General features: G+C 42.7%; 1 protein-coding gene across 2 annotated transcripts in view; it reads left to right on the top strand.

Annotated features, from left to right (window-relative positions):
* Positions 1 to 27,890, top strand: part of sema5a (sema domain, seven thrombospondin repeats (type 1 and type 1-like), transmembrane domain (TM) and short cytoplasmic domain, (semaphorin) 5A) — a 105,721-nt gene that overhangs the window by 55,235 nt on the left and 22,596 nt on the right. For both annotated transcript variants that reach the window (XR_011077786.1, XM_068581859.1), the window contains exons 8-15: positions 688 to 973; positions 2,719 to 2,854; positions 7,581 to 7,785; positions 10,978 to 11,185; positions 12,962 to 13,079; positions 15,864 to 16,045; positions 16,525 to 16,668; positions 20,118 to 20,265. Coding sequence is in view for 1 of the 2 variants with exons in the window: in XM_068581859.1 (XP_068437960.1) it covers positions 688 to 973; positions 2,719 to 2,854; positions 7,581 to 7,785; positions 10,978 to 11,185; positions 12,962 to 13,079; positions 15,864 to 16,045; positions 16,525 to 16,668; positions 20,118 to 20,265 (1,427 nt within the window). In the remaining variant the exon portion in view is untranslated. The remainder of the gene's footprint in view (positions 1 to 687; positions 974 to 2,718; positions 2,855 to 7,580; positions 7,786 to 10,977; positions 11,186 to 12,961; positions 13,080 to 15,863; positions 16,046 to 16,524; positions 16,669 to 20,117; positions 20,266 to 27,890) is intronic.

The raw sequence follows: 27,890 nt of genomic DNA, 5'->3' as shown, positions 1-27,890 counted from the left end.
GAAAAAATAAATTAAAAGCCACCACATACATTGCTTTGCAGCAACCTTCTGGGAAAAGGTTTAATAACTAATTTTATGGCGAATTGATTTTCTTTTCCCCTCCGTCCCCCCCTGCACTGCCTTCCAAAGGTGCAGAGAAGAGGAGGGTGGAAATGAGGAGGAAGGGTAGAGTGTGGGGAGAGACGGGGGGACACTTTCATTTAAGAGTGAATTAAATCACTGTCAGCGAGAATAAAGTATGCGGTTTAGATCCAATAATGTCATACATAAAAATGAACGCCGTAGCTGTGACAGTGTCGTGGAGGTCGCGTGTTTCAGATAGGGTGAAAGCTATTATGCTCCACCTGTTTTGGTCATTTCTCATCCTAACCTTTAGGTTTAGGGAGTGAAAAATGAGTTTTCTTATTACAGCACAATGCCATTAATAACTTGGCCTGTAGTTATTAATCCTGATCACCTGCTGTTGTGTGGGCCTCACCAACCCCGCAAGTCAATCAGTCATAACACATACCCATTCGCTCTCCCACTCACTCTTCCTCCCACCACCTTAAATATTGTTCTTTCGCTATTTCTCCTTCCTCTTTCTGCCCTGCATCTTTCTTTCAAAACTCTCATCATTCTTTTTTCTTCCCCTGTCTTCTTTCTCCCACTCATTTAACTCGTCTCTTGCCACTTTTCCTTTAACAGAACCGAACTTCGTCTCCTCCTACGATATCGGCAACTTCACCTACTTCTTCTTCCGGGAAAATGCGGTGGAGCACGACTGTGGCCGGACGGTGTTTTCCCGCGCGGGGCGCGTGTGCAAGAACGACATCGGCGGTCGCTTCCTCCTGGAGGACACGTGGACCACCTTCACGAAGGCCAGGCTGAACTGCTCCCGACCGGGCGAAATACCCTTCAACTACAACGAGTTGCAGGGAACCTTCTACCTACCGGAGCTGGAGCTGCTGTACGGTATCTTCACCACCAACGTGTGAGTACAAGGAGACAAAGTACAAAGGCCAGAGTTAACACAAACACCATACTCTCTTCCGACTGTACTGACAAAATGTAGGAAAACAGCATTTACATCCACATTTGAGTGAGCTAAATTTAGGCCCACTTAGTCACTGTTGCTACACCTTTGCAATAATACACGTGACGACAATTGTAATTAATTAATTTCTGACAGCAATTGACAGCTTTTGCTTTTTAGTCAGCGACTGCCTGATTGCATGAGCTGTAGATGGCATATTAAACTGAGGTTGGCTCCATAAGCACAAGCAGATTTTTCCCACTTGACGTTTTGAAATATGAACCCTTCAAAATTTGCATTTACAAAACCTTTTCCACCTAGAGTAATTTTTTACAAATTGTCCCATACTCCTTGAGTCTTTATTATGTTCCATTCTGTATTGTAATTTGCATACAATTTATTTGAAATAAATCCAGCCTTTGTAAGTAATCAGTTGGAGTTAAACTTTTAAAAGTTCAAGTCCTTGAAAGTTTTTTTTCTACAGTCAGCCCAGTTCCACTGTTATATTTGAAAGTCTGTATTATTTGTGTTGTAAAGCATGAACCAAAGTGAGATCCAGCGCTCAGCATGTTCATATCAGATGAAAATGCCAACTGATATCATCCTATTTTTCTTTTATTCTTTGTTCTTTTTAATGCACCCGCGGAATAGCTTCATGTATAATTCAGTGTTTTTGGCATCACAATGTCAGTTTTGTAAACAAACACTTTAACTAGATTAGCTTGGCATGTGACTTTTTCGTAGCATTCACACTGTGCATATAAAATTGAGTGATATGACGGGAAAGTTTACATGGCCAAGTGCATCTTAAATTTAATTTTCAGTAGAAATATCTTCCTATAAACACTCAAACCAGTTCCAAGGATCGCTCATTCCAGTGCCATCTGACAATAAAATCCCATGAAAGAAGCTTATCATCACTTATTAGAGTGTACACTGTATCATGCACATGGGGGATGTAGGAGATGGGATGCATCCATGGATGAAAAGTCTTATTTTCTATTTTCGCAAACACCCTTTTCTCTTTTTGTCTCTCCATCTTTTTTGTCTTTTTATTTTTTTACTTCTCCATACTCCCACACGGACAGACCATTATTACTGTAAAAGCTGAGTAATCTATTCTTTATGGTCAATGCCTTCGCATTGCTGAAAAAGAAGCCTTTTGAAGGGTATTGGAAACATTTCCCCCTGCAGGCACAGAGTCTAATGAACAGCCGCATAGGATTATAATTCACATCGCCCAAGTCTCTCAGTTTAAGTTGAGAGTTAATACTCTCATTCTTTACTCTCTCTTCGGAGAGCAGAGACCGGTACTTGTTGAAACTGACAGCTTAAAAAGTCAAAGCTGTATTTCAGGCCCGAGATCTGTACAGTTAATCAGACAGGCTGAACAGCTTAATTGTGTCCTCTGGCTGGATTTATAATCCAATAATAACGATCACTTACGCCGGCGTCTGCGTCTGTCTGTCCGGTGTTTGATTTGTATCGTTGGCGAAGAAGCAACACAAACACACAGAGGTCAGACTCACGAATACTGCACCAGCAACATCTGAGTTTTCCACTTGTGCTTCGGTGTCCTTTTGAAAACGTCTTTAATCCGATACTTCCCTCTGTTTCTCCCTCACTCATCCATCATTCCCTCTCTCCTCTCACCCCCTTTTGTTGGGTCTCTCTTCCCTTTTTTTTCTGTTCCTGACATTCAGAAACAGCATTGCTGCATCTGCAGTGTGTGCCTTCAATCTCAGTGCCATATCACAGGTTTTCAACGGGCCTTTCAAGTACCAGGAGAACTCGCGGTCAGCGTGGCTGCCCTTCCCCAACCCCAAACCGGACTTTCAGGTAACAATGCTGTACAAAAGAAGCCTGTTTGTTATTCATAACTGCATAGAGACTGCCACATGTTTGTATTAAGATATTTAAGAAGTCTGGACAGAGAAACAGCACAAGATTGGCATCACTACAGTCGCCCCGCGAGCAGGGCGACGGCAGTTTGTGAAGTATGAGTTAAAGTTCAGAGCTAATCCTTAACGATCATTTGTTCATGCTTGAGGGGATTTAAACCCAACACACTGCTAAACAAGCCTAATAATATGTGTGGCTGGGTGCATGCCTGGGGAAATGTACGCATGTGGTGTGAATGTGTATACACCCTGATGAGCCTGCCTCAGATCCCCAGCAAGCTCCTCACTCATTAATTTCCTCTCTCATTGAATCATCCCTCTCTCTGCTCATGGACAAACACATTACGACCGCTCGTTATGAAATCCAGTGGTTTTTACAATGGCACAATCATTCCTTTAAGGTGTTTCATAGCCTCGTTTTGTGAACCGCGGTCCCTTTCTATAAATACACCGTCCTTGTTTTGCACAAGTGGCACTTTATGTTTATACTCTGTCCTAAAACTCGGAGGAGCAACCAAGCAGTGCCAGGACACCTTATCCCGATTTTAGGCGCAGCTCTATACCGATGATGCCGAGGGGATGTTTTATTAGCCGAAGTGCCTCTCAGTCGCAGCGAGCTTTAGCAGATAGTGATGGAGCTAATCCATGCAGCTCTCCATGAGGGATTGAATTTCCTCTGAGGTCTGGCTGCCAATGTGTGACACACGCCTTACTTCCACACGTTTCCCATCACAGACCCTCGATCATGTTTCCGTCAAGCCAGCAGCTGCATGAGCATTCGCGATGGCCGCTATCGAGAAGGCACACTCACACATTATCTATAATGACATGCTCATGCCGAAAAAAAGCGAGTGAAATGTTCATGCAGAAAAAAGTGTGAGCGGTGGCAGTTTACTAAAAAAGCACACACCCATCTGTAACTTGGAACGCGTCTCATTGCCGCCATGCGTTCATATATCTACATGTCTGAAATTCACTTATCGTCAAGAAAACCAATTTCTTCTATCTGGTCGTATATTTATTCTGCTCAAAATACTGGAGGTACATCACCAAGAGGTTTATATATGCCAACGGCTTTTATGAAGCTGTTTTCCTCAAGGATAAACCTGGATCAGTTCTTCCGCTCCATCCGCATCTCTCCATTTAAGCTCGGGCACAATAGCTGCTCCTCACCGCTGGACCGATGCACACTTTATCTAGGTTCCAGTGACATCTTCATCAAGCATTTGTCAATGTTGGAGGATTAGATTTACGAGCGTAGGATTTATGGCCTGCCCATTTCTTTTCCTCCAGCCCTTTGTGCACACACACACACACACACACACCTACAATCACGCAAGATTCACCTAAGGGAGACCAGCACCTATAAAAGCCGCCGACCAAGTGCACATCTTTTGTACACAAATACACCCACAAAAATATAGGGTGGTTGATTGCTGCCAAATAGGGATAATTATCACTGTGAACTTATCACTCAACACACACACACACGCACGCACACGCGCACACGCGCACACACAGACACTGGTCATTGATTGAGAGCTTAATTCCCCATCTGTCTGCGGAGAAAATCCACCCATTTATTTGCGGATTGATCCTGCCGGGTTTAGTCAGCCTATGAGTCATGTTCGTGGGGCGTTAGCAGCTAATACTGTCTCTGTGTTGTATTGGTTTTCTGTCACATTGCAATTGCTTACTGTACAAACACATTAATTTTTAAGCTCCACGTGTAGAAAAATATGGTAAATGCGGCACCTTTTTATGTGGACGTCCAATCAGTGTTGATGGTTCATGTAGTCAATTAAAGCAATACATTCTTCAGGGCGTGCTGTATTGACAGATGAAGCTGATTACTCCTGCTCGCGGCACCAGGATGCATCGCTTGCAAGATCTGTGCAACGTCGCCTGCGTGCGCAAGGAGCTGCTTAATTCGTTCACAAACTTTAAACTCTACCGGACATTCACTTAATGCCACCGCTATACTAAAACTCTATGCTCTGATTGCTCTTTCTTGGCCGCTCACACCACATTTCTTTCTTGTCTCTCTCGCTCCACCCCACACCTGAGTCGTTACGCACACACACCCACACACACACGACACTACAGTACTGGCTCTGCTCTTGTCCAAATGAGCTGCGTTACTCTAACAACAACCAGTTGGTGTTTGCTCTCTGGGGCTGAGGTTCTGGAGGGTCTCGGCCGGCCACATAATCCTCGCTGCAGCCTCGGCCTCTCTCCGCTGCAGTTCTGTGTCCATATACTCTGGCATGAAAAAATACCGATGAGTATCCTAGTCAGGCATAACACTGTCGAATGTATTCTCGTTCATAACACCCTCTGCTTGCATATTGAATCAAACAAAGTTGTTCTGTTTTTTTTAGCGGCAGAGAGCGCACCCCTTGGCTACCCTGGGAAATCCAAACTGAAATAGCAGTCTGTAATTCTTACTTTCACTAAGGAATTTAGTGATTAAATTAACTTTTAGCATCAACTCTGAAATACACATACAAGGGGCCAAATTTCCCCTTTAAGTTCAAGTCTGAGCCGAATGTTCTTAGAAAATTTTGTTCTATTAGATATTTTAAGTGATGCAAATGAGATGTACTTTTTTATTTGTTGCTTTCTTTCAGCCTAATATGATAATTTGGAGCCAAAACTGATCAACTTTTACAGTCAGATCCAGGGTGATGGAATATTTGATGCCCGAGGACGTATTTTCAACAAAAACCCATTTGGCAAAAACATGCTGTATTACAACCATATTTCTCAGAGGCACTTATCATCCTGGCAGAGCAAAGTGCGCTTATGACGAGCACGACAGCGGAGTGTTGTATGGGCCCTCAGCCAAACGATGGTTCTGTCCCTCACCTTGACTGTACCGAGGAAATCACCACATCCGTCTCTCCGTACATTCACAGATGGCATAGACCCTCACTGGTCACATGCAAGGACAAACCACAGAAGGAAACCTTAGACATATGTTATTATATAGCCCTCACCACACACAGTACACACACACACACACACACACACACACACACACTACACAGAGAAAGAGGCACACAAGCAGCACACACGCACACACACATAGTGTTGCATTTCCCTGTCCTTCAGGGCTTTAATTTCCCATCTCCTGATGTGGCGAGGGCGCTGATCCGTTGCCTATCCCGGGGAAGCCCGCCATGATTCTCCCCCGTCAGCCCACGGAAGGCCAAGGATTGATCTGTATAAAGAGTCCATGCTGTTGCAACCGTCGCTAGTCAGCAGGAACTAATCGCCACCCAAGGTCCAGTCTCAGCTTAGTACAACGAAGCTGCGTACGGGGTAGCCTGCAGAAAATCTGTGCTGTGAATCTGCTAATCTACGTTCAAAACAAAAGCGGTACCAGTCATTTGGGTCAGCGTAATTGTCGTGCGTGGCTTATTTTTGTTTTCTCTTCTTTGTATCGTGGAGTAGGCCTATTCTTTGTGGAGGGAGCCACAATCCTCTTGACCCCAGCCAGGGACCTCTTTCCCTGAGAAGGACATGCTTGGTTAGCTTAAGTGATCCAGCTCTGCCTCAGCTGGACTGGCTGTGTGCCTGTTTAGTGTCCTTCTGTTTTTTTGGAGAAAACTAAACTAAAAAGGCAGAACATTCCCACCATTGAAAGCGCGCATTTTGCTTCAAAATGTATACTGCATGTATCTTGCAGTTAGATTTTAGTATCCTATTTGTGCTACTTAGATCATGATAATACAATCCGCCTCTAATGCCAGTATATTCTGTATAGTGCTGGTTGAAGCAATATTAAAGAAATGTCAAAGATCCCTTAATATTTTTTTCACCAGAAAAAAATACAAAGAAAATACCAAAATCTACACATTTATAAACCTCCAGTTTCACTCAAATAGAAACTATATGTTGGACTCTGTAATATTTCCTTTTATATTCCAATTGGAGACAGTTCACTTCATTGAAGTCTGTTTAATAAAGAATTTCAGGGAATTATCTTACACATTAGATATCTCACATTTTAACTGAGTGCTGCAGTTCGGAGTCAGGCTTCAATAGAAAAACTCTACTGGGACACAAAACAATAACTTACAGTCAACAGTACCTGTTAAAACTAAATTAATTTGTAACAATGAAATCTTACTATTTATGATATCCACTTATTCCTTACTGTACTGTGTCTTTTAGTGAAAGTCAGATTTAGTTTGAATGATGTTTCTGTATTATTCTAAATGACATTATTAAAGCTTTGAAGATAAAGACATTTGTATGACATCATCTTATTTTGGGGGTAAATAAAAGGGCAATCAGAGACATTGCTCGTGGAACCAACAAAACTCCCCACCAATATATATGCATATGAGGAAATATCTAATAGAAGAGCTAACTACCTGCTCAGTCAAACATCCCTGCAGTCGTCTTCCATTAGCCGTGCCGTATTGACTACAAAGCCTTGAGGTTGTGAGGATAGCAAACCATCCCAACGAGGCTGCAATCGACTTTAAAGCCTTGTTCATTTAATCATTCAATCCCTTTCTTCTCTCATCTCTGGTGGTACTTCTGGACAAAAAAGAATGAAGCATATTAACATGGCTTTTCATCCCAAAGAGCTTGGAGCTTGTATTAATGTCGTCGGTCCATCATTGCCTCCTCTGTCTTCCCCACCTCCACAGTGCGGCACCATTGACTCTGGCTCCTACGTGAACCTGACTGAAAGAAACCTGCAGGACGCTCAGAAGTTTCTGCTGATGCACGAGGTGGTCCAACCCGTGGTTACCGTACCCTACTTCATGGAGGACAACGTGCGCTTCACTCATGTAGCGGTGGACGTGGTGCAGGGGAAAGACATGCTGTTTCACATCCTATACCTGGCTACCGGTGAGCTACTGGCAATATGTGTATGCATTGTGTTAGAATTTCAAGACTTTGAGATGGTATTTGTGTGTTTATTCTGAACACATTATTCTCTCTTTCTTTGATCATTGGCATATTTATTTGCTGCGTGCATTTTGTGATTTCTTCATAATCTCAATAAGCATGTCGGTGTCCTACATTGCCACATGATTTCCCTATTTGGTTATCTTCCGAGTAAGAGTCTTTATTGCACAGGTTTGATGTGCAGGGTGGGGGTTAATGTCATGCACTTCAGGGCACCAATCAGGATCGGGGGATGTGAGTGGAGCAGTGAGAGTTTCTGCTCCTTGCTCGCGAAGCGGTTCATTCCCACCTATCCCCCGTTGAAAGCCGTTCCAGGCCACTCCGCTCGATAACGCTCGGCGCTCAACTCAGATTTCACCCCGCTCCACTCAAATTGCTCACCCCTCGCTTCTGAGCTTCCTTTTGAAATTACTTTGTGAACTCCATTGTCGAACTTGCAACCGACGATTTCTGTCATAAAAATAGTGTGGGTGCGCCATACACGGATGCATTCTGAGTCGGGCTCGGGCATGCTACGGGCTGATGGTGTGAGTAAAAAGTACCGGAGCGGGACAGAGAAAAGGTGACACTCCAACTTTTTTTATATCAGCTTAGTGCCAAAATCCCAACGGCTGTGCTACCCGCTTGTTCATTCCCATCCTCTGATCAGGATTGAGACCTACACAGTCTTGGAGCAGCAAATTAGCATGGATTAGCATTTTAGTCTTGTTTAACTCTTAATAAGTAATCTAACACAGCTTTGTAAATTGAAGCCTGAATTCTTACTTATACTGTCATGAATATTGATTGTTTTATATGCGAGAATAGTTGTTAAAAAGAAATCTCTGGCTTCAAGCCGTTTGAAGTTCATGCATTCTAAATAAGAAAAAACTGTCAGAATAATGAAACTAATACATCTGTACGTGTGAGGAGGCTTCAAAGCATTGTCTTCTGACCCAAGTTTGATCACTCTTTCCTTCCACATGTCCTCCATATGCACTGACATATCACATCACATATCAATCCCATGCGTTCCCTCGCTAAGATATTGTAGATACCATGAAACAGCCAACAGCCGTGTGTCAAAAGAAAACAGACAGGCAATTAATAACACACACGCACCGCTCTCACTGTACCCTTACTCCTTTTCCCGGTCTGCGTGGCACCACCTGCTTATCAGTCGACTGTTTGATCACGCCGGTGTGACAATATGTGATGTTAGACTTGGCAACGTGCTAAAAACAGTATCAGCTCGACACCAGATACACACCCGTGTTTGGAGTCTGTGCTGTTTTATGATTAAACACACAATATGGATTATATTCTGATGTACTGAACAGAATTTTAACGTAGTGACCCACTTCATTGTGCTAATGTACCATGGCCCCAGTGGGAAATGTCAACATGATCGTCCTGTTGTTAGTCAGTGTTAGTTTAGGATATCACACACTCTCTCTCTCTCATGCACACACACACACACACACACACACACACACACACACACACACACACACACACACATGCACAACCTGTTCCAGTTCACTGGCTCTATGCTTGGCATATCCCTCAAAAACGCCGCTCTCATTGTTTGCGTAGTGCTGTGATCAATGTAGCGTCGGACCAGAGCTGCCCACACTGCAAGTTCCCCAGACACGAACCAGACGCTAATGAAAACATCTGAAATCCTGCCAAGGCCATTGGGTAGCGCACATATTGTACCTAATCACTTGCTATTATTAACGCGTAAAAGCACCCTGCTGATTGGGGCCATTGTGGAAAACCTAATCGCTCCAACTGTGGGTCCAAAGATGTCAAGGTGGAGGGTTATTTTATTCAAACATGTGGCTTGCAGCAAATTTACTTTACCTCATTATTCAGCCCTCGTTAGTAATTTCAGCCCTGCAGCAACATTTTCTCTTGCAGTTAACGGATTTCAATTAAATCCAAAGATTTCCTTGAAGTTCGCGTTTCTAACCAATTCTGAAGCTCTAAGTTGGTGAGTAAATGTCTTGGGAAGAAAAAATAAAAACTCATTTAGTATCAGTCATTGAGAAAGTAATTACAGCAACACATGAAGGATTAGAAAGGAAGAAATTATACAATAGGAAAAGCATATATTTTGTTGCAAAAACAGAAAGACAGAGGTGCAAAATTAATTGAGAAAACTGAAGAGAATACACTTTGAACATACAGTATAATTCTATGAAATATAAAGTGATGCAACAACTATGTTGTTAAACAAGCGTCCAGACCACATTTTGGAAGTATTGAGTGAGCATCAACATAGCTTATCCTCAGCCACTGTTAGCACACAGCTCTCCAGAAGTCCTCACAGTGAAGCTTCGGAGGCCTCACATTGTCCACCGGTGAACAAAACCAAGTGAATTCCTAAATGTGGCTTACCAGCGGCTAACATTATCGGGCTAGCTAAGAAGCATGAATCCAGGACTGGAGACCATACTGATATCCACCCTCCTTTAAATTAGCCAACAGGTCTAATTTCCATTAAAATAGTAACACCTGAAATGGTTATCATATTACTTCATGTCACTAAGTAATGTGTTACTGTCGCACACTGCTTAGGGCAATACTTAACTTTTATATTCCTTACTTTGAAACTATGTATTCGGATTCAGCCTTCTTTCTTTGGCATTACTGTGCACGTAATTACTTTTTCTTCACCCAGCGGACTGCATGTATCGGAGATTATGTTTGTTTTTGCTCTCGCAGAAGAAATTGCCCCCAACTTCATCTCACAAGGCCTACCTTACATAAAATAAGGGTCAGGACGCATTCGCAATGGCATAGGTTTCCACACTTTTCCCTCTCAGAACTACAAGGTGGTTTCTTCCCCTGGAATATCTCTTCAAAGAAAAGCCAGAAATCAAGAATTCATGTGCCATCCAGTACCAGTTCCCTGGTTCAGAACCTCTCTGTTAGGATGATTGCTGTGTGGTTCACATTGAGTTCACATTGAGTTGCGTGCAGTTTTGCTCATCCGAGATATATCTGTTGTTGTTTTTACCAAACTCTCTGCTCTTCTCACCCTGCCTCTCCCTTTCTCTCTGCCACTTTACCTTTTCTCGTGCAGATAAACAACCGCCTTCCTCCTTTTGACCAAATTCTCCCCCCTGCCCGCTCTTTCTCTTCCAGATTACGGTACTATCAGGAAAGTGCTTTCCCCTCTCAATCAGTCTACGGGGAGCTGCCTGTTGGAGGAGATCGAGTTGTTCCCGCCCAGGAAGAGACAGCCGATCCGAAGCCTGCTGATCCTGCACAGCCGCAGTGAGCTTTATGTGGGTGTGAGAGACCAGGTCATCAAGATCCCGCTTAAGAGATGCAGCTACCACAAGAGTAGGGAGTAAGTACTTGCAGTGAGCAGCACCATTACTCTCAATGGGAACTGAAAAAAATGTGCAAATGTGGACACAGGAAAGTTTTCCTTTTCATAAGATGCTCTTTATCTGGCAGGGCCAGGCCTGTGTGTTGGTAAGGGGCCTTTGCTGATATTTAAAACCCTGTAAATCAGCTTTTGTCTGAGCCACTGGAGGTGGCCATAGCTGCCCTCCATCCGTCTCGTCATCAAACCGTGCGTTTTCTGCCTCCCGTGCACAGTTCTCCTGCAGCTGTGTGCGTTTAGCAGATATATTGACTTTCTGCCTGTCTGTCTGGAAGACGCTCCGTGAAGGTATAAATATTAGGGAAGAAAAACCTGAGGCAGAGGCCGCAGTGTCGAGACTCACCACAAGATTGGGATCCCATCCATCATTGCACACAGAAAAGGAATCACACCTGCATTCCTTATCTCTCGCACAAAGAGCTGTTATTGGAATCCACAGAAGAGTTAGGCTTCATATTTCAGCTCTGGCTCTGTGATATATGCCGTAACCCTTATAGCACTTCATTGCCTTTTTCACACCTTCCCTTTTTTTCCACTTTAAGAGAGTGTGAGAAAGTTTAAGAGAGCCAGAAAATAAACAAAACAGATAAAAGAAATAAAACCATACAAACACACAATACTAGAAATCAGGGGGAGTTACTGGCTTCATCACTGGTATGTCTTTTAGGTGTACCTGCTGCTGTTTGGCCGTGTGTGCTGTGTGGCTCACTAAAAGGGTGTTCAATCTGCAAGGCCCTTAAGGCACCGCTGAAAGACAAGTATTATCTTGTTCTTTCTCCCTTTGATTTTGTGCTGCTGTCATCACCCCTGATATCCTTGACGGTACAGATACAGTCCATAATGCTCTGCTTTTCGTGAGCCACCCGGACGCTATGTAAACTGCCTTGTGTTTGCGCCAGAGTGGTTGCAAGCAAGCCGTATGCCTTTCTGCATTTTCACAGGTATGGATGTATATGATCTTGTGCCCTTGCACTCGTGTTTGTGTCTGTGCTCAGTTCATTGTTACGAAACCCACAGACAACTTTAGTTACATATCACTAGGGGCATGTCGAAGCTTGTGTTGCAGAGATATGTCATTGTGCCGTCACCGCAGACTCGTATTTGCAGGAAAAGAGTAACATCAGGCCTTTTATTGCACTCAGTAAACCACCTGAAGCAGATGTGGCAAAGACAGAACCCGCTATCTTTGCTACAGTAACCTCACATTGGATCTTTGTGGAGCTGATAAGGCATTTGATTCAGAAATGTATGTGTGTGTATGCAGGCTCAAAACTATAATCCTGGTGCTTGACTGAAGATTACCTGAGGAATCAGTCAGCACATTATGTTAAGACATGATTTTAGGATGCTGATCCAATGTACGTATTGTAGAGCATTGCAAGACGCTTATTAACATTTTTCTCCTGCTTTTCTTATTATCTCTCCTCTACTCTGTCACTTGAGGAGCTTCACTCCTCCCTCTCTTTTATGTTAATTTGCTTTGTGCGCACCTCTTTTTCTGCACCTCAAGACATATCTCTTTTTTCCTGTTTCTCTTTCTCTCTTTCAGTCTTATCTCTCCCATTTCATATTTTTACCATCCATTGTTTCTTCCACCACTTTATCTTCCAGCTTTCTCAATAATCTCCCTGCTTTGTCTCAACCTGATATCATGTGCTGTCACAATGCATAGCTATCTGTTTTTAACCTGACTGCTTAATAAAAGCCTATTAAAAGTTAAATGTATTGTCCTTCCAGAGCCTGCGTGGGAGCCAGGGACCCATACTGTGGTTGGGACCTGTTGTTAAAGAAGTGCACCACGCTGGAGGAAAGCGTCAGGATGAGCCAATGGGAGCAGAGCATCACAAAATGTCCTGTGAGTGTCACTGAGCTGCTGTCTCATCTGTCCACACCTTGTTGTAGTTCACTTGCTTGTTACTCACTTTCTTTGCTGTCTCTACTGCGAAACCTTAAAGTTCGTAGACTACTCAATTATCCTTACTCGGCCTTCATGGTCGCTCTACCCTCCACATGAATTTAATACTCCCATTCATCGTTGCTCCTCTCTTTTGAAAGCTACAGCCTGCTTTGTATTCTTTCCATACGTTCACTTACAAGCACCTAAAACCAGCCTGCGAAACATATCTTTCCTAAAGAAAGGCATCTTGGGGACTGAACAACTTGACTTCAAGGGAGCGGTACCCCGCTACTGATCCAGAGCACAGCCTCAATCATTAACCTCTGAGTGCTTGTTCATTAGCAAAACAGCTTTTCCATTTATTTGAACATGCACCAAATTTTAGAGCGGGCAGCTCTGCTCTTTTTCAGACGTTTTCAAGCCAGTCACAGCGGAGAGTGCTGTGGGCCTCCGTGCCCTTTTATGTGGCTTCATGTTCAGAAGAATATTTGGCAGTCAAGCCACTGAGCAGCACCCAGTGGCATCTGTCAGCCGAGCACTGGCAGAAACACTGCATTCTCATATGCATTCAGATATGTAAATGGACACACACACAATTGTACAAGCATATGCACATAGACAGACACACATATTATAATTTTGCAAAGTCACTACTGGTCGGAGCTAAAAAAAAAGATTACATCAGAGTCTAAGGCTCCCTCAGCCAAGTATTTCTGCAGTCATTACTACATCAAACAGTCATACTTTCATGTCAGCTATAAAGAGTGGTAACAGGAGGAAACACCTCTGTCCAAAAATTGAGAAATCTTCGCACCAGCACTTATAAAGCTCACTTATTAACAGCTTCCTGGCAACTCCGCCTTCCATAAAACTTGTCATTTTCACACTCACAGTGTTAAGTACACATATGTGTTAATTGAGGGGCTGGTAGATGTTTCCCAGTCTGTATGCTAAGCTAACGGTCTCGAAACTATTCCTTTGAATGCAGGCTTTGATTACAAATACTGTCCATGTTTAGCCACCAATCCTTTAGATGTGATGTATTTGCATGTGGCCACGTACCACCGCCCACTAGTCACTAGTTATGGAATATGTATTTACCCACTTAAACCTTGGTCTAAGCAGATCCAATCCATTTAGAGTGAGCATGAATTAACTTTGGCGGTAATCACTTTGTATTCTGACAGAGATGAATGGCGTTACAATAGGGCTCCAGAAGCCAGACCAGAATAGGAAAATGATCTGCTTGCAACCTTTCCATGCCAAGATGTGGAAAACGGCATAACATGAAGTTGTCTTTCATCACAGTTAGTATTTCACTCCCTATGAGTCCATTAACAGTTTTGAAAACGGCTCCACTGGCTGAATGTCTGCTCTGTTATTTTCTCAAGCAAAGTGGAAGTGTTGAGCTGGAGGCCAGTCGAGGTTTTTCACACACAGACACACACACGCGCACACACACTCACACACACACACGTTGTGTAGGCAGAGACAGGAGATATGCTTTACCAACTTATTCACAAACGCCATCTGGCATCACAGATTCACTATATGGAAACAAGCACAAATTAGTTTCTCTGTAGTTTCAGGGAAGGAACAAGTCTGAGGCGCTTTTCTGTATGTTCCCTCTCAAGTAAAATGGAAATGTCTTCTTAATAAATGTTTTCATAAGCAATTCACGGGAAATAATTTCAACCAACTGCCACTCTTTTAGAATTAGAAAGAAACAACTGTTCTAATTTCAGGCTGGGATAATAAATACATTATTTTTTGACTCACATAAGGTGCATAAAACATGAGTGCTTTTCATCGCCCTTCAGAGTTGATCTGTCATCCTGTTTCGGGCACAATTGCCTTTCTGTTTTCCTGTTGTAATTAAATTAACTGCACGTGTTCTCACACCAGTAGAAATACTTATTTATATGTTTATATGTATTTATTTTTAGGGACAAACAAAACATAGATACAGACTCATGTAACATAACAGTTAGTCTCAGCTGTAAATGTTTGATAAAAGATGTTGTCTGTCTTTTTCTAGTTGTTTGCTTTTTTAGGCAGCTCATCGATGCATCCTCCATTTAGGCGCACAGCAGAGTACAATTACCAAAAAAGAGCAGAGGTCAGGCCTTATTTCATCTTCTGCCAAAGCAGCTGATGATGATGCTCTATTTTCTCGCTGTATGAAATAGTTCTTTGCATTTGTAAATCACCCTGAAATGTGGCAGCGACATGGCTCATATCATCTGCAGCTCTGAATTCCACACCGGTGCGTTTTTGTATTTAGCTCGTGTGCCCGGGACATCGCTCGTAATTCATAGCTCCTGTAATATCTGAGCCTTCCTGTTTCATTCTGTTTTGCTTCAGATATCTATTTATGCTGCCACTTTTTTTTCCTCATATTTCTCTCCTTTGACTGTGGACATTCAGAGCTTAATTTTGCCTTTCTGAATCCCTCTTGGAATATCATCGTATCCTGAGCCAATTTTCATATAGCTTCCTCGTGTTTTCAGCACATGTCGTCCATATAACTGCACAATTTTAGATGTGCTGCAGTTGATGTCATCCACTTATTGTTGCATCTATTTGAGGAAAATTGATTTTCTGTTTGGATCCACACTCGCCGTGGGCTGCGTCTCCCACAGCAATACATTCCTGAGGGCATCGGCCTAATGCAATGACCAGTTTCTCAGAAAAGCCATTCCTCTCAACTGTTTTATTTGTGTCTCTCTTCCTGTCTAACAGATCCGTAATGTGACTGTTGATGGAGGTTTTGGCGCCTGGTCCGGCTGGTCCACATGTAGTCACAGTGATGGCGGCAGCGCGGGGTCCTGTCTGTGTCGGACACGGGCCTGTGATAGCCCCGCCCCTCAGTGTGGAGGCCAGCACTGCTATGGCATCAGCGTCGAGGTCGCAAACTGCTCCAGGTACGTTCTTTGTTGATCTGTAAATCCTCCTCTTGTTATTCAACACACTATGAATATCAATGTACCTATTTCTATCATAAAGGGGATGCAGTAGCGCGAAGGGGACAGGTGTAAACGTGCTAATTAATTACCTGCATCCACACACCTCTTCCATCTGAAATCAGAATCACCTTTATTTGCAAATTGTGTGTGCAAATACAAGGAACTATAATCTGGTTTTATGCAACTCTCTCAATGTACTTACACAGAAGTAGAAATCACAACTGCCATGACGACAAAGCTGGACAAATAAAGGAATATGAGTGTTCCTCTCAGCTTATTACTGATTTTAACACTTTCAGAGTTGAATTTACTGAGGTGCTGCTGTGCACCAAACATATCCTTGCATGAAATATAGAAAGTGTAACCAGTGACCAAATTATCACCGCTGCATTCGTAGCTAAAGTAGCGGAGACTGATGCTGCTCTGTGTCTCCATAGAAATGGAGCGTGGACTCCCTGGACCTCCTGGTCCCCCTGCAGCACCAGCTGTGGCATCGGCTTCCAGGTCCGTCAACGCTCCTGCAGCAACCCGACCCCTCGCCACGGAGGACGAGTGTGCGTGGGCCAGAACCGTGAGGAGAGGTATAACACACACAGACACACACACACACAAACACAGGTTTGTACATTCAATCACACGTACAAATTAAAGCAAATGAATGCTGTACATGCATGTTTTTATTTCTGCGCATGCTACAACAACAATAAAGACAGTGATTAGCCATCAGTTAGGAAGCATGAGTTCCACGGTGACTTCCTTTTTTCTCTGAACTCTGTCCAACTTTGTGACAGCCAATTAAGGAATGAGTGGGATAGGCCTGGGCTCGGGTAATTATCTGGCTTTCACACACAGGCCCAGTCTACATTTTGAAGCTTTGGAGGCTTTGCAGCAGAAATAATCGCCTTTTTATAGATGTGTTTTTGTGGTTTCTAAGCAACCTTGTAGCTCTGTAAAAAAAATCTGTTTTTCAAGGAGAAAGAATGTGAAGTCACACAAAGAGACATACAAAGCAGCCCAGGTAAATCAGGTCAAGCGATGCGTATTCTGAAAGTTAAAGTTTTGTTCTTTTCTCAATTGGATCTGGCTATCTCAAACTTTATTTCAGTGTATGCCAAATCAAAAAAAGTGACTGAGGAAAGCTGTGACAGCTTCCATGGTGTTCGAAAATTAGACACAGCGGCTATATTACATTATTTCAATTCCATCTTCATAGAGACTGATTCTAAGTGTTTCTTAATGAGCTCAGGCGTTCCACTTCTGTATCTATGAAGCCTCTGCGTCACCAAGCAAGGCCTCCTGCTGATGTTTTTCATCCAACTCCTGCAGTTAACCATAGATGGAGGCAGAAAAAGTGCAAATAAATACAGTTCAGAGGGTTCAGGAAAGCAAAAAGTAGAAATAAAGTGTTACCAATCATTGCCACAGCAACATAAAGAGCATTGTAATGGACAATTAATTAGATACGGCCTTCAAGGATGAACCTTATATTACACCTTTTTTTTTTTGCTTCTTCCTTTGCACTTCATCTTTTCCTCTCTCCCTCACTGATGCTCCTGGTGGAGCGGTCCATAAGAAGAGGACTGCTCCGCCAGAGGCTCAGAGGAAAGTAAATGGAGTAACCGGCATAGCGCTGTTACTCACAAGCCAGACCAGAAAAACGCTGGTTGGCAGTAAAGACCACGGGAAGCCCCCCCACCCCCCCTCCCCCCTTCTTTCTCCAAGCTTTAATCTCCTTTGTTTCATCTCCCCTTCCTGCGCTCAGTACTTGCTCTGTTCAGCTCTTTAAAACACCTTCGGCCAGTTAGGGGCCAGCTGTGAGGGCTGGGACGGGATCTTTGTGTGTTTTAGTGTGCTTTTGGTGTGTGTGTGTGTGTGTGTGTGTGTGGGTCAGTGGGAGACAGAGGGATGGACGGTAATGCAGAGCAATCAAGAAAATGTGTTTCAGCCCGAGGAAGAAAAGAATAAGACAGGGACGCTATACATTGATTGTGTGTGTGTGTTCAATATGAGCACATACGGGTGTAACAGACATGTTCATCACCAATGCTTGCAGACAACAAGAAAATCTTCTCATCGAATGTTCAATCTGTGTAATGGTGTCCAAAAACTTCCACCACATCTGTTGTTTATAGTTGCCCATGTGAGAAAAAGCTCTTCTGTACAAGCTTTATTCCACATGGCATGAAAAAGGAAAAGGGTCTGGCACTATATCAGCTTGAGCGTCCCGAACCATTCTTTTAATGCTGTGAAATACTTTTATTTTATGGGGCACAGGCCCCCTTTCAGAGGTGTTAGGCGTCTGCAATGAGCCTCACCGCTCACTTTGTTCTTCCCATGTTGCCTCGAGTAGCCTGTTTGGATTCATGTGCAATACTTATGTTCAAACATGCATGCATATGGTGTGAGCTGATAATTACTCATATTTACAAAAAAATATGTACATAACCTCTTTTCTCACCTCTTCTTTTTTAGCCAACAGGCTTCCCATACGTTTGACCCTGATTGTTTGCAGCAGACACAGTCTTTAAAGATAAAGCAAATGCTCTGAAACCGTCCGTGCACAACAGCGCTATGGGCTTAAATCTGGCTGGTTAATGCCTCCATTTATGAACCGTCTGTTGGTATTTCCCTCAGCACACGGACATCGTCCACACTGCTTACTCAGCCTATAGCGAGTAATTAGGAGCGTTTTAGTCCGAGCAGTGTGTGTTTTAGAGTTAAGAGGAAAGGGGGGGATGGACTAAAGCTAGGACTTGTCTAAAAGGATTAAAGTGTGCATGATGATGGTGATGATTTTAAAGCTTTAAAACTGCTTGATCACAGCAGTTTTTCATTGTCCTGTGGTGCAGTAGGGGTATTTTGCCTCTGCATACAAGCCTGTGTGCGGGAATGTCAATGTGTGTTTGTGTGCATGTGTGTGTTTTTGCAAGATTGTAATCCCCACTCCTGCCTCTTTCCCCACTGTATCATCCCACCACAAGTCGGCAGATTAGTAAAGTGGAGAAAGAACATACTGCTGTGAGGATCTTTATAACCAGGAGTATACAGAATGTAGCTTTAGATTTGCCTAGAACAATAGGAGAGTATTTGGGAATAGTATAAAAGAAAAACCCAGCCTGAGCCTCTGGAGGAAGGATATAAAGTTAAAGCTAGCACAAAAAGACTCAGTTTTCCTCAAAAGGCCCTCATGTGCCAAAACACAACAAAATAGCAATAAAAGCAATTTTATAGTATGCGGAAAAGTTATAAAATATATTATATGGCTCTAATAAGGCTGGCAATTGACTGTCGTTATTGTATAATGAGGACGGAGTAATTAAGTATTTTAGATTTTGCTGTAACACTGTCTTGTAAAAACAATGTAATTAGATGTGATGCATGCGTCTTTGTGGCTTTTTTAGTAGGCCGTATCACTGAATTATGCAGAGTGCATATGCACGTTTATTGAGATCGGAGATGGAATTTTAGATGTACTTTTATGCAACACTGGCCATTACATCTTACACAGAAATGTCCTACAGACCCGTCTCTAGTGGCATGATTCAGATGTTCTGGCTCTCAGTGTTCTCTATGCTCCATGGCCACATCAAAGCTTTGTGTTGGATTGCTTTGAGTTTGCTTCTTTATAGTGCCTATTCAGAAATCTGCCCTGTATAAACCTTTGTCACTATTTTGATTAAATTCATTGGCAAGGTTTTAAAAGTGTGGCGACGTCTCCAGTGTCCTTCACACATCATTGTAGTGCCCTGTTGTGCCCAGATAAAGTAGCTTTTCAATTTCCCACAGAACACTCAAAAGACACTGACATTCACTACATTTTTATGCAGTTTTATGCTCCTAGTATTAGTTAAGCTCTATTGTCAACGCTTGCTTATATATCTTGTCTTGTAAAACTTGTCACTACACAATCCAGTAACTGAATTAAAGATGCACTTATCATTATTTTAACTTAATGTATCAAAAGAGGTCCCGATTTATCATAATGAATGGCGGTACGTGCTGATGCTGAGTCTTTGCTCTCGCTTCCCAGGTACTGTAATGAACACCTGCCCTGCCCACCGCACGTCTACTGGGCGGCCTGGGCGTCATGGGAGCGCTGCACCGCGCCCTGTGGCGGAGGCGTCCAGTCACGACGCAGAACCTGCGAGAACGGCAACGACTGTCCCGGGTGTGGTCAGGTATGTCACTGAATCCGTTCTCACATGCTCCATCTTTAAATCCGTCTTTGTCTCTGTCTATTCACTGTTTAGGAACTCAGCCTAAACCGTGCGATGCAAACAGTCAGCGATGATGGAATTGGAACATCTTACACGACCAAATCCCCTGGCTATATTTATACAGTGGCAGCAGCCATCAGATTTATTAACAAGGCATATTTAATACCACACACACAGTAATCACTCCACATATGAATGGGTTTATTTTTCTGCCACAAAGCTTTCTCCAAAGCACAGATGATGCAAGGAAGGGGTGAAATATGAGTGTTCTCCTGTTGACAGAAATATGTAAATTATGCTTTTGTTATTGCTGGTGCTATTTATTTATATGGTGCTATATCTATACATACATATATATATATATATATATATATATATATATATATATATATATATATATATATATATATATATATATATATATATATATGGAATGAACATTAGCTGTAACTCCTCGTGTCCCTTTTGGATTGAAAAATATGGGTCATGAGTTTGAGGATACATGTGATCCTTGAAGTGTGTTTTGGTTTGTTTGTTTGTTTGTTTGTGGGCTTTCATTACCAAAAACGCTGATTCTGGTTTAGAATTGAGATTAAAATCCGGATTACGCTCATTCACTCTGTGAAAGTAAAAGGAGCCCATTTTTTTGTATCTACAAATTGCGAGAAAAAAAAGAAAGAAAAAAAAAGAAGAAGCAATAAACAGCCAAATCACATTCAGCCAAAAAAAGAGGGCAACCCACAGGTTGTGTAATGGCCTGTTGTGAAGCTAAATAGCATAGTGCCAGCATTGCACCCTCAAGAGCAGATAGTGTTTGATAATTACCCATGACACATTAATAGCTCCAGAAAACCCAAATGAAAAGACTCACTTCCCATTAAGTAGCGATTTAGCAGTTGCACCACATCATGTACGTCTCACAGTTTCCCATCAGGTGACAGCTGTCTTTTTTCTGTCATTGTGCATCGGCCATTATCTTCACTGGGAAATCCTGGAAATGCAGCAATCCTCGAGGAACTCAGTCCAGAAAAGGGAACTGATGACGAGCACGAGAACTCTCAGTCCCTCGTCACTGCTGTCACCGAAAGGGAAACCCCGTCTTTGTCTGTCTGGAGTTGTGGGGTTTTCGATGTGCAAAGATGAGTTCATGCTCACTCAGCAAGAGATATTTGAGGTAGTTTTTAGTGGTGTCAGGGCAGAGGAGAGTTGCATTCACGGACTTTAACGGTTGTGTTTTGTTTTGCTACCTCATCGACTTCCTGTCTCCAGCCATTGCAACATGGACTTAATTGGGGGCCGTCTCACCACCGGAGTTGTAATTATACAGATTTCAGAGACACTTTCTCTTTTCCTGGGAAAACTTTATTTGGAGAACTTGGCTAACTTGTATTATAGCTGCACATTTGCTCAGATCAAAGAAACACTTGCTACCTTTCATTTACAACAAGGTGCTTAAATGGCCCAGCTGCCAATGTTGAACAATTGCTTCAATGCACTATAAACCCTTAAAGAAGTAAAGCTCAAGTGTTCAAGACAGGAAACACTTTCCATTAATGTTGTTTTAACAAATTAGCGTTTAGCACTTGAAGATCAAGTAGGTGGGAATTCATTCTTTTGATTTCTTCAAGGACCATCCCCCAAATAAGGGAAAAGTGTGATGAAGTTTGTTTTTTTTTTACGCGCCATCTGTCTGTGTTCTCTTCCCCCGGACAGATCCACGTTTAATTAAACAGAAGGAGACCACACACACACACACACACTCACACACACACACACACACACACAGACCTACACGCACAACACATACAGGTTGCAGCTTCTGTCATCACAGCTACGTTTTTAGACCAACCCCCTACTGAGACCAGAAAAGATGTACACTGTGTATTTCTTGAACGTTGTAGCGCAAAGGTACGTGTGCGCATTAATGTTTAGCTGTCAGGATTAATACTGCCGCAGCAGCCACCTGTGATCAGCGCCTGGCGTTTGCCAGACATTAATTGACAGCAATGAGCTAACATCTGCTTGGTGTTTTACAGGGATGTCATGCAGATAATTTGCAAAAGAAACACTAACTTCTGTAACTTATTTTTGAAAAGTATCAAAGATGGACTGAAGTTGGGGATGACAGTCTGGTCGACACTCCCACATGGTGTAAAATGAATCGCTTGGAAGAAGAAGAAAAATATTCAGTTGTTGCTTTTTTTAGTTTCTCTATTGATCCCTGAAGCAAAATTGCCTCTCCACAGGAAGCTCTCAGTGCACAGTCACACACAGAGTAACTCAAGTGAAGCCAGTAGGTATTCAGGTCAAGGACACTTTCATTTAAACAAAAGTGTACACCCTGAAATCCTCAAAACAAAATGTTGCTCCATGCATGATTAAAAGAGTAAACTCTCTCGCTGCTCTATTTCCACCAAACCTTCCGTAAGTTTGACCTGAGTGTCATTGAGTTAAGCCCCAGCAGTCTTATCATCGTGGAAGTATTTAGTCCTGAGGGTGCCTCATTTTGCTGATGCAAAAGGCCACATGTCTGCAGCTTCATCAGTCTGAGCCCTGCTCTTTGGAGCGCTGCTCCGTCTCTCTCGTTTCACTGTATCTGCATTACAGGTTTGTATTCCCAGAGGAGCAAACGAATTCTGGGCTGGAAATAAACAAGCAAAGCGTTGGTGGCCCGGCAGTGAAGCACTGCACCACGAGTGCAGTGATTCATCCCGTCTACTTCTGAAAAGTCCGCTAAAAAAGAGGATTTGTCCTCAACACGGAATAATTGGAAGAAAACATATTTTGTTGATTAAAAAAATGAAGCGGGAAGTAATTATTGATGGGAATTGATGTATTCTTGATGAGAGGTTATTAATAACAACATTTTAGTTGACAAATTGTAGTGTTGTTCAAGGAATGTAATTCATTCCTGAACCCTTTTGATGATCATCATCATCGATGAGAAAAGGAATCATTGTTCAAGAGCATAAACGAACAACAGAACATTTCCGATCTACCCAAAGCGTGTCCCGTTGCCTGCTCTAGACATTAGGTTGAAGTGAAGTTGAGTTTTGGCGGTAGCACTAGAAAGTGCAACACATAAATCAGTTGCTGATTCATCGATACATTACGATGTGACATTCATATCGCTCACATAGGTAATTTAACAGTATTAGAGGAGAGAAGACTTGCTTCAGCTGTGTTTAAGAATATTTCATTCACCGTGGTATTTCCTACTTTATACAGTAAAGTACATCAAATATCTCTCACATGGAAGGATCAAAAAGGACCATTATTCTCAGCTGAATGGCACATCTTGACTCTGCCTCCCAGAGTTAAATATATCAAATATGGGCCATGCAGAACTGGCGATGCACGGAGCTGCTTAATGACACCAAGAGCTGTTCTATTTACCTGCCAGTCGTGCAGCCAGACTGCAAAATGAAAGTTAAGTACCCCGTGTTTGTGTAGGCACTGGCAGACTGACGTTTGAACACACTGGTGTATTTTTGTACTGTTCAGTGTTTGTCATTGTGTACGTGTGCGTGTGTGCGTGCATGTGTGCACTGGTGTGTGGCCTGGAGACCTGCTCCTGGCCGACAGCAGGCTTCATTATGGAGTCAGACTGGTGGAGAGAGAGAGAGAGAGGAGAGAGAGAGAGAGAGAGAGAGAGAGAGAGAGAGAGAGAGAGAGAGAGAGAGAGAAGTCAGGGTCTGACAAAGTGTGCTTTGGTCGGCGCTGCTAATTGAAGCGATGTCTCATGGAGACTTGAGGAACATTAGGCCTCCATTTCTGTGGACTTGCTCGCACTAGATAAAGATGTAAGCCTTGGAGAGGATTAGTCTCTTTCATATCTCACATCTGGACAATTCAGTTGAATGTTACACGGGTACAAGTGTGTACATGTAGACATACGCCAACACACATCCCTCCTGTCTGTCTGTCTGTCTGTCTGTCTGTCTCTCTGTCTCTCTCTCTCTCTCTGTCTCTCTCTTATACTCACAGCTCTCTCGGTCTAATAAGTATAATGACTATAATGATGGTAGGAGGCTGGAGGCAATTCCATACTATTCACCTCCCACCGCTGGCTGGACACAACAGAGAGCCTTTTATAACTAAACACACGTACACATACTTTCTTCTCACACACACACACACACACACACACACACACACACACACACACACACACACACACACACACACACACAAATATATACATTGTATTTCACCCTCCACTCCACATTCATACATTTCCCAATAAAAATAAGGAGAGGCTGAGGGCTTATTCTTCCACAGCACTCTCGACACTATTATGACACACACACTCGCTTGCTCCATTTCTTTTTTTGCCCTTCGTCTTCCTCATCTTGTATCCTCTCAGCCTATAACACCTAAAAAATAAGCAGAAAGGTCTGCGGATGGAGACAGAATGAGATAGGAGCTGCCTGAATCCATAACTCAGTCATGCATAAAGTTATAAACATGCACGCGCATCACACACACACACACACACACACACACACACACACACACACACACACACACACACACACACACACACAAATCAGTGCCAAAGTGCCAGTGAAGTCAAACTTCCACTCTATGGTCAACTTTACACATGCATACACACGGCCTTGCCGATGCACACACAAACAGCCCAACCACCACCTCCGTACTGACCAACCAGGCGGCGTGTTTGTGAGGCAGTAAAATGCTATCAGGCGTCCTCCTCCCCAGCTCTCTTGGGCTCCTGAGCCAGAAACACATTACAGTGCTGCTCGTCTCTGAGCAGCTGCCTGTTAAAGGTGTTGCACAGCACAAAATCGCTCTCTCCATTTGCCCACAATGCATATCACTGCTCTTGCTGGAGGGAGGGGGGGGGGGCACGTATATGAGTTGAAATCAGTCGACTAATTGAATCCAATTTAGTGTTCCACATGCCACTTGTCCCATTTGACTGCTTTCCGCCATGTTTTCACTTTTGGTTAGTTTCTCTAAAATTGGAATATGAGTGTGGCTGTAAAGTACAGGAAATGTTTCCAGCTTTTGTGTTGTTTACTTATAGTTTTATTACTTTGTTTTATTAGCTCACAATATCCAATGGAAAGACTGCAATGAAACATTTAAATCATTAGGAACAGCTTTTTTTTTTGCCGAAAATTAAATCAAAGTTGAATTACAGTGTAGCTCCTTTGTTTTGTTCAGAAGCATATTTACATAGCCAGCATGTAATATATGCCGAAGATGACCTATTCACTGCTCTGGCTCAGTGAATGTCATTTTAATGGAGTTATTTTATTTGCTTGTGGGTGTATGTGTGTGTTGGGTTTATGGGTTTTTATGGACAGGCCTATACTGATGTTTATTTCACATCCTCGGGTCCATTTTTTAATGCATTATTCAAAACATGGTATAAAAGTTGCCACTAAAAAAGCAAGGGGACTGTTTTTGTTTTTGTTATTACGCCAGATTTTGTATTCGCGTACACACTCACTATAATAAAAAAAAAGCTATCTTATTGCAGGAAAAGACAATAAGCTGTCCGCTGTCTTTCAGCATTTGTTATTGGATGACATCGTCCACAGCAGAGGTCTCCAAGGTTTTTTATATCATGGACGCCCCGATCGTACCGCGACGATTCTGGGGACCGTCATCATCTTTGTGGCATTATGTCATATTCTCGCCACCGTAGTGTATTAGCTTTGTTACCAACTTACTATTACTCCTTTTGCAACCACCACTATTTCATTACTACGACTTATCCTTCTTCTCATTATTATCACTGTTCAAAGAACATTGAATTTTCTAAATTATCAGCAATTGGGCCACTTCTCTCATCAAACACAAAGCAGTAAGCAAACGCCTATTCCTTCCGCGTATATTAGTAAGTATATTATATATATATGTATGTATATATATATATATATATATATATATATATATATATATATATATATATATATATATTAGTAAGTATATTAGTAAGTTAGTAAGGTATTATCCCTAACAAGTTGTACGCTGCATTAAATATGCAAATAGTCAATTGGGACTCCGCATTTGAAAACGAGGGTTTGACTTAAAAAATATATCAAGAGTGTTAAATCAGCGCGACATCTTTGTGACATAAACACTGACACTGTAAACTGCATATAGTTTAGCTGTTCTTGATGTGGATACCTTCTGAGACCTTGAATGAGGTTTAGTTTTAAACCCACTAATTATCTCCTTAGTCCTCTGCATCGACACTAATCCTCAGAGAGTGCAGGAAGAAACGCTTACCAGACAAGCCTCATTAAATATTTACTGTGTTTGGCCACCATCAACAACTCACACAACAAACACCAACAGATCGTCTGCCCTTTTTCCCCCCATTCATGCCACGTGTTGCTTTTCTTTCTTTTTTTTTTGTGCCGTAGGCAGCAGCAAGACGCTGAGGTTGACTTTCTTTTTCTGGCTTCCTTTTAGTTATTGGCTGATAATCACAGATTGTGAGCTGGTCTGTGAGGCGTGATGATGTTAAATATTAATGTCTGGAGATGATTACTGCGCTAGATGGAGAAAGGCAGGAAGTGTGGTGGAGGTGACACCCTCATTCATCACGGGGCCCAAACAGAATCTAAATCCTTTCTGTGTTTTTAACCTTGGTACCCTGGGGAAGTGAAACAGGAGGAGTGAGGGAGAGCAGGAGACAGAAATACAGGGTGGAGAGACACAGAGAGAGAGAGAGAGAGAGAGAGAGAGAGAGAGAGAGAGAGAGAGAGAGTTGACACAAAGCGAGTAAAGAACAGTGTGGGGAAAAAAAGGGTGAAATAAATATGAAGATAGATGGATGGATGGAAAGGGAGACCAAGAGAGAGCATTAAAGAGCAGGCGAGATGGTGAAAGATAGACCTGCATACTGTATAATGTATAGTGGTCCTCTCCTCAGCGGACCTGTCAGCCGATCCTATGTGACAGGCTGACGGATTGCAGAAAGGAACTCTTATCTTATTTTGTCAAGGTCTGGCAGTCACTCAAGGCCTATTCAGCATAAATAAACAAGCAGTGAGGGAAATGGCCGCCATCTCACCTCCTCTTCTGTGCTGTCATTTTCTCCAGATGTATCACTACCTCCACCCCGTTATTTATTTTTTTTACTGGGCACAAAAGGGGCCTATTACCCACCTATTATCATCCTGAATCCTATCATCAAATATAGCGTCACAGAAGTAGAAGATTTTTTTCAACCACTAGTCTAAATGGAAGTTGGTTGAGGAAAGTAAAGGGAAGATGTATACTTATGGCACTCCTGAATGAGACTCACACACCAGACTGTTGGTGCGTCAGTGTTGCGTTTTTCATTGTTATTGCCCGGCTCTCAAAGCCAGATGGAGAGGGGAGAAAGAGTTGCTCATATTGCCTCCATTTTGCTCCTTCTCTATCAACTGCTCTATCACCCCCGTTGGTTATGAATTAACTTGATGAATGACCCTTTCTGCCTGGCTTGTTTGCCTTCTGCCATGTTCAGCAAGTGGCCTAAAGAGAATGTATCCTTAGTAAGTGCATGCAGGCAGAATGACAGGTGTGTTGGGGCCGGGCAAACATTGCTTGGTTGGTTTGTG

The sequence above is a fragment of the Clinocottus analis genome, unplaced genomic scaffold (assembly GCF_023055335.1).
Source record: "Clinocottus analis isolate CAN_PGR_092001 unplaced genomic scaffold, fCliAna1.0.p SCAF_18, whole genome shotgun sequence".
In the NCBI taxonomy this organism is placed as follows: domain Eukaryota; kingdom Metazoa; phylum Chordata; class Actinopteri; order Perciformes; family Cottidae; genus Clinocottus; species Clinocottus analis.
Note: the sequence above shows the minus strand (reverse complement) of the source record. Positions and strands in the feature narration are given on the sequence as shown.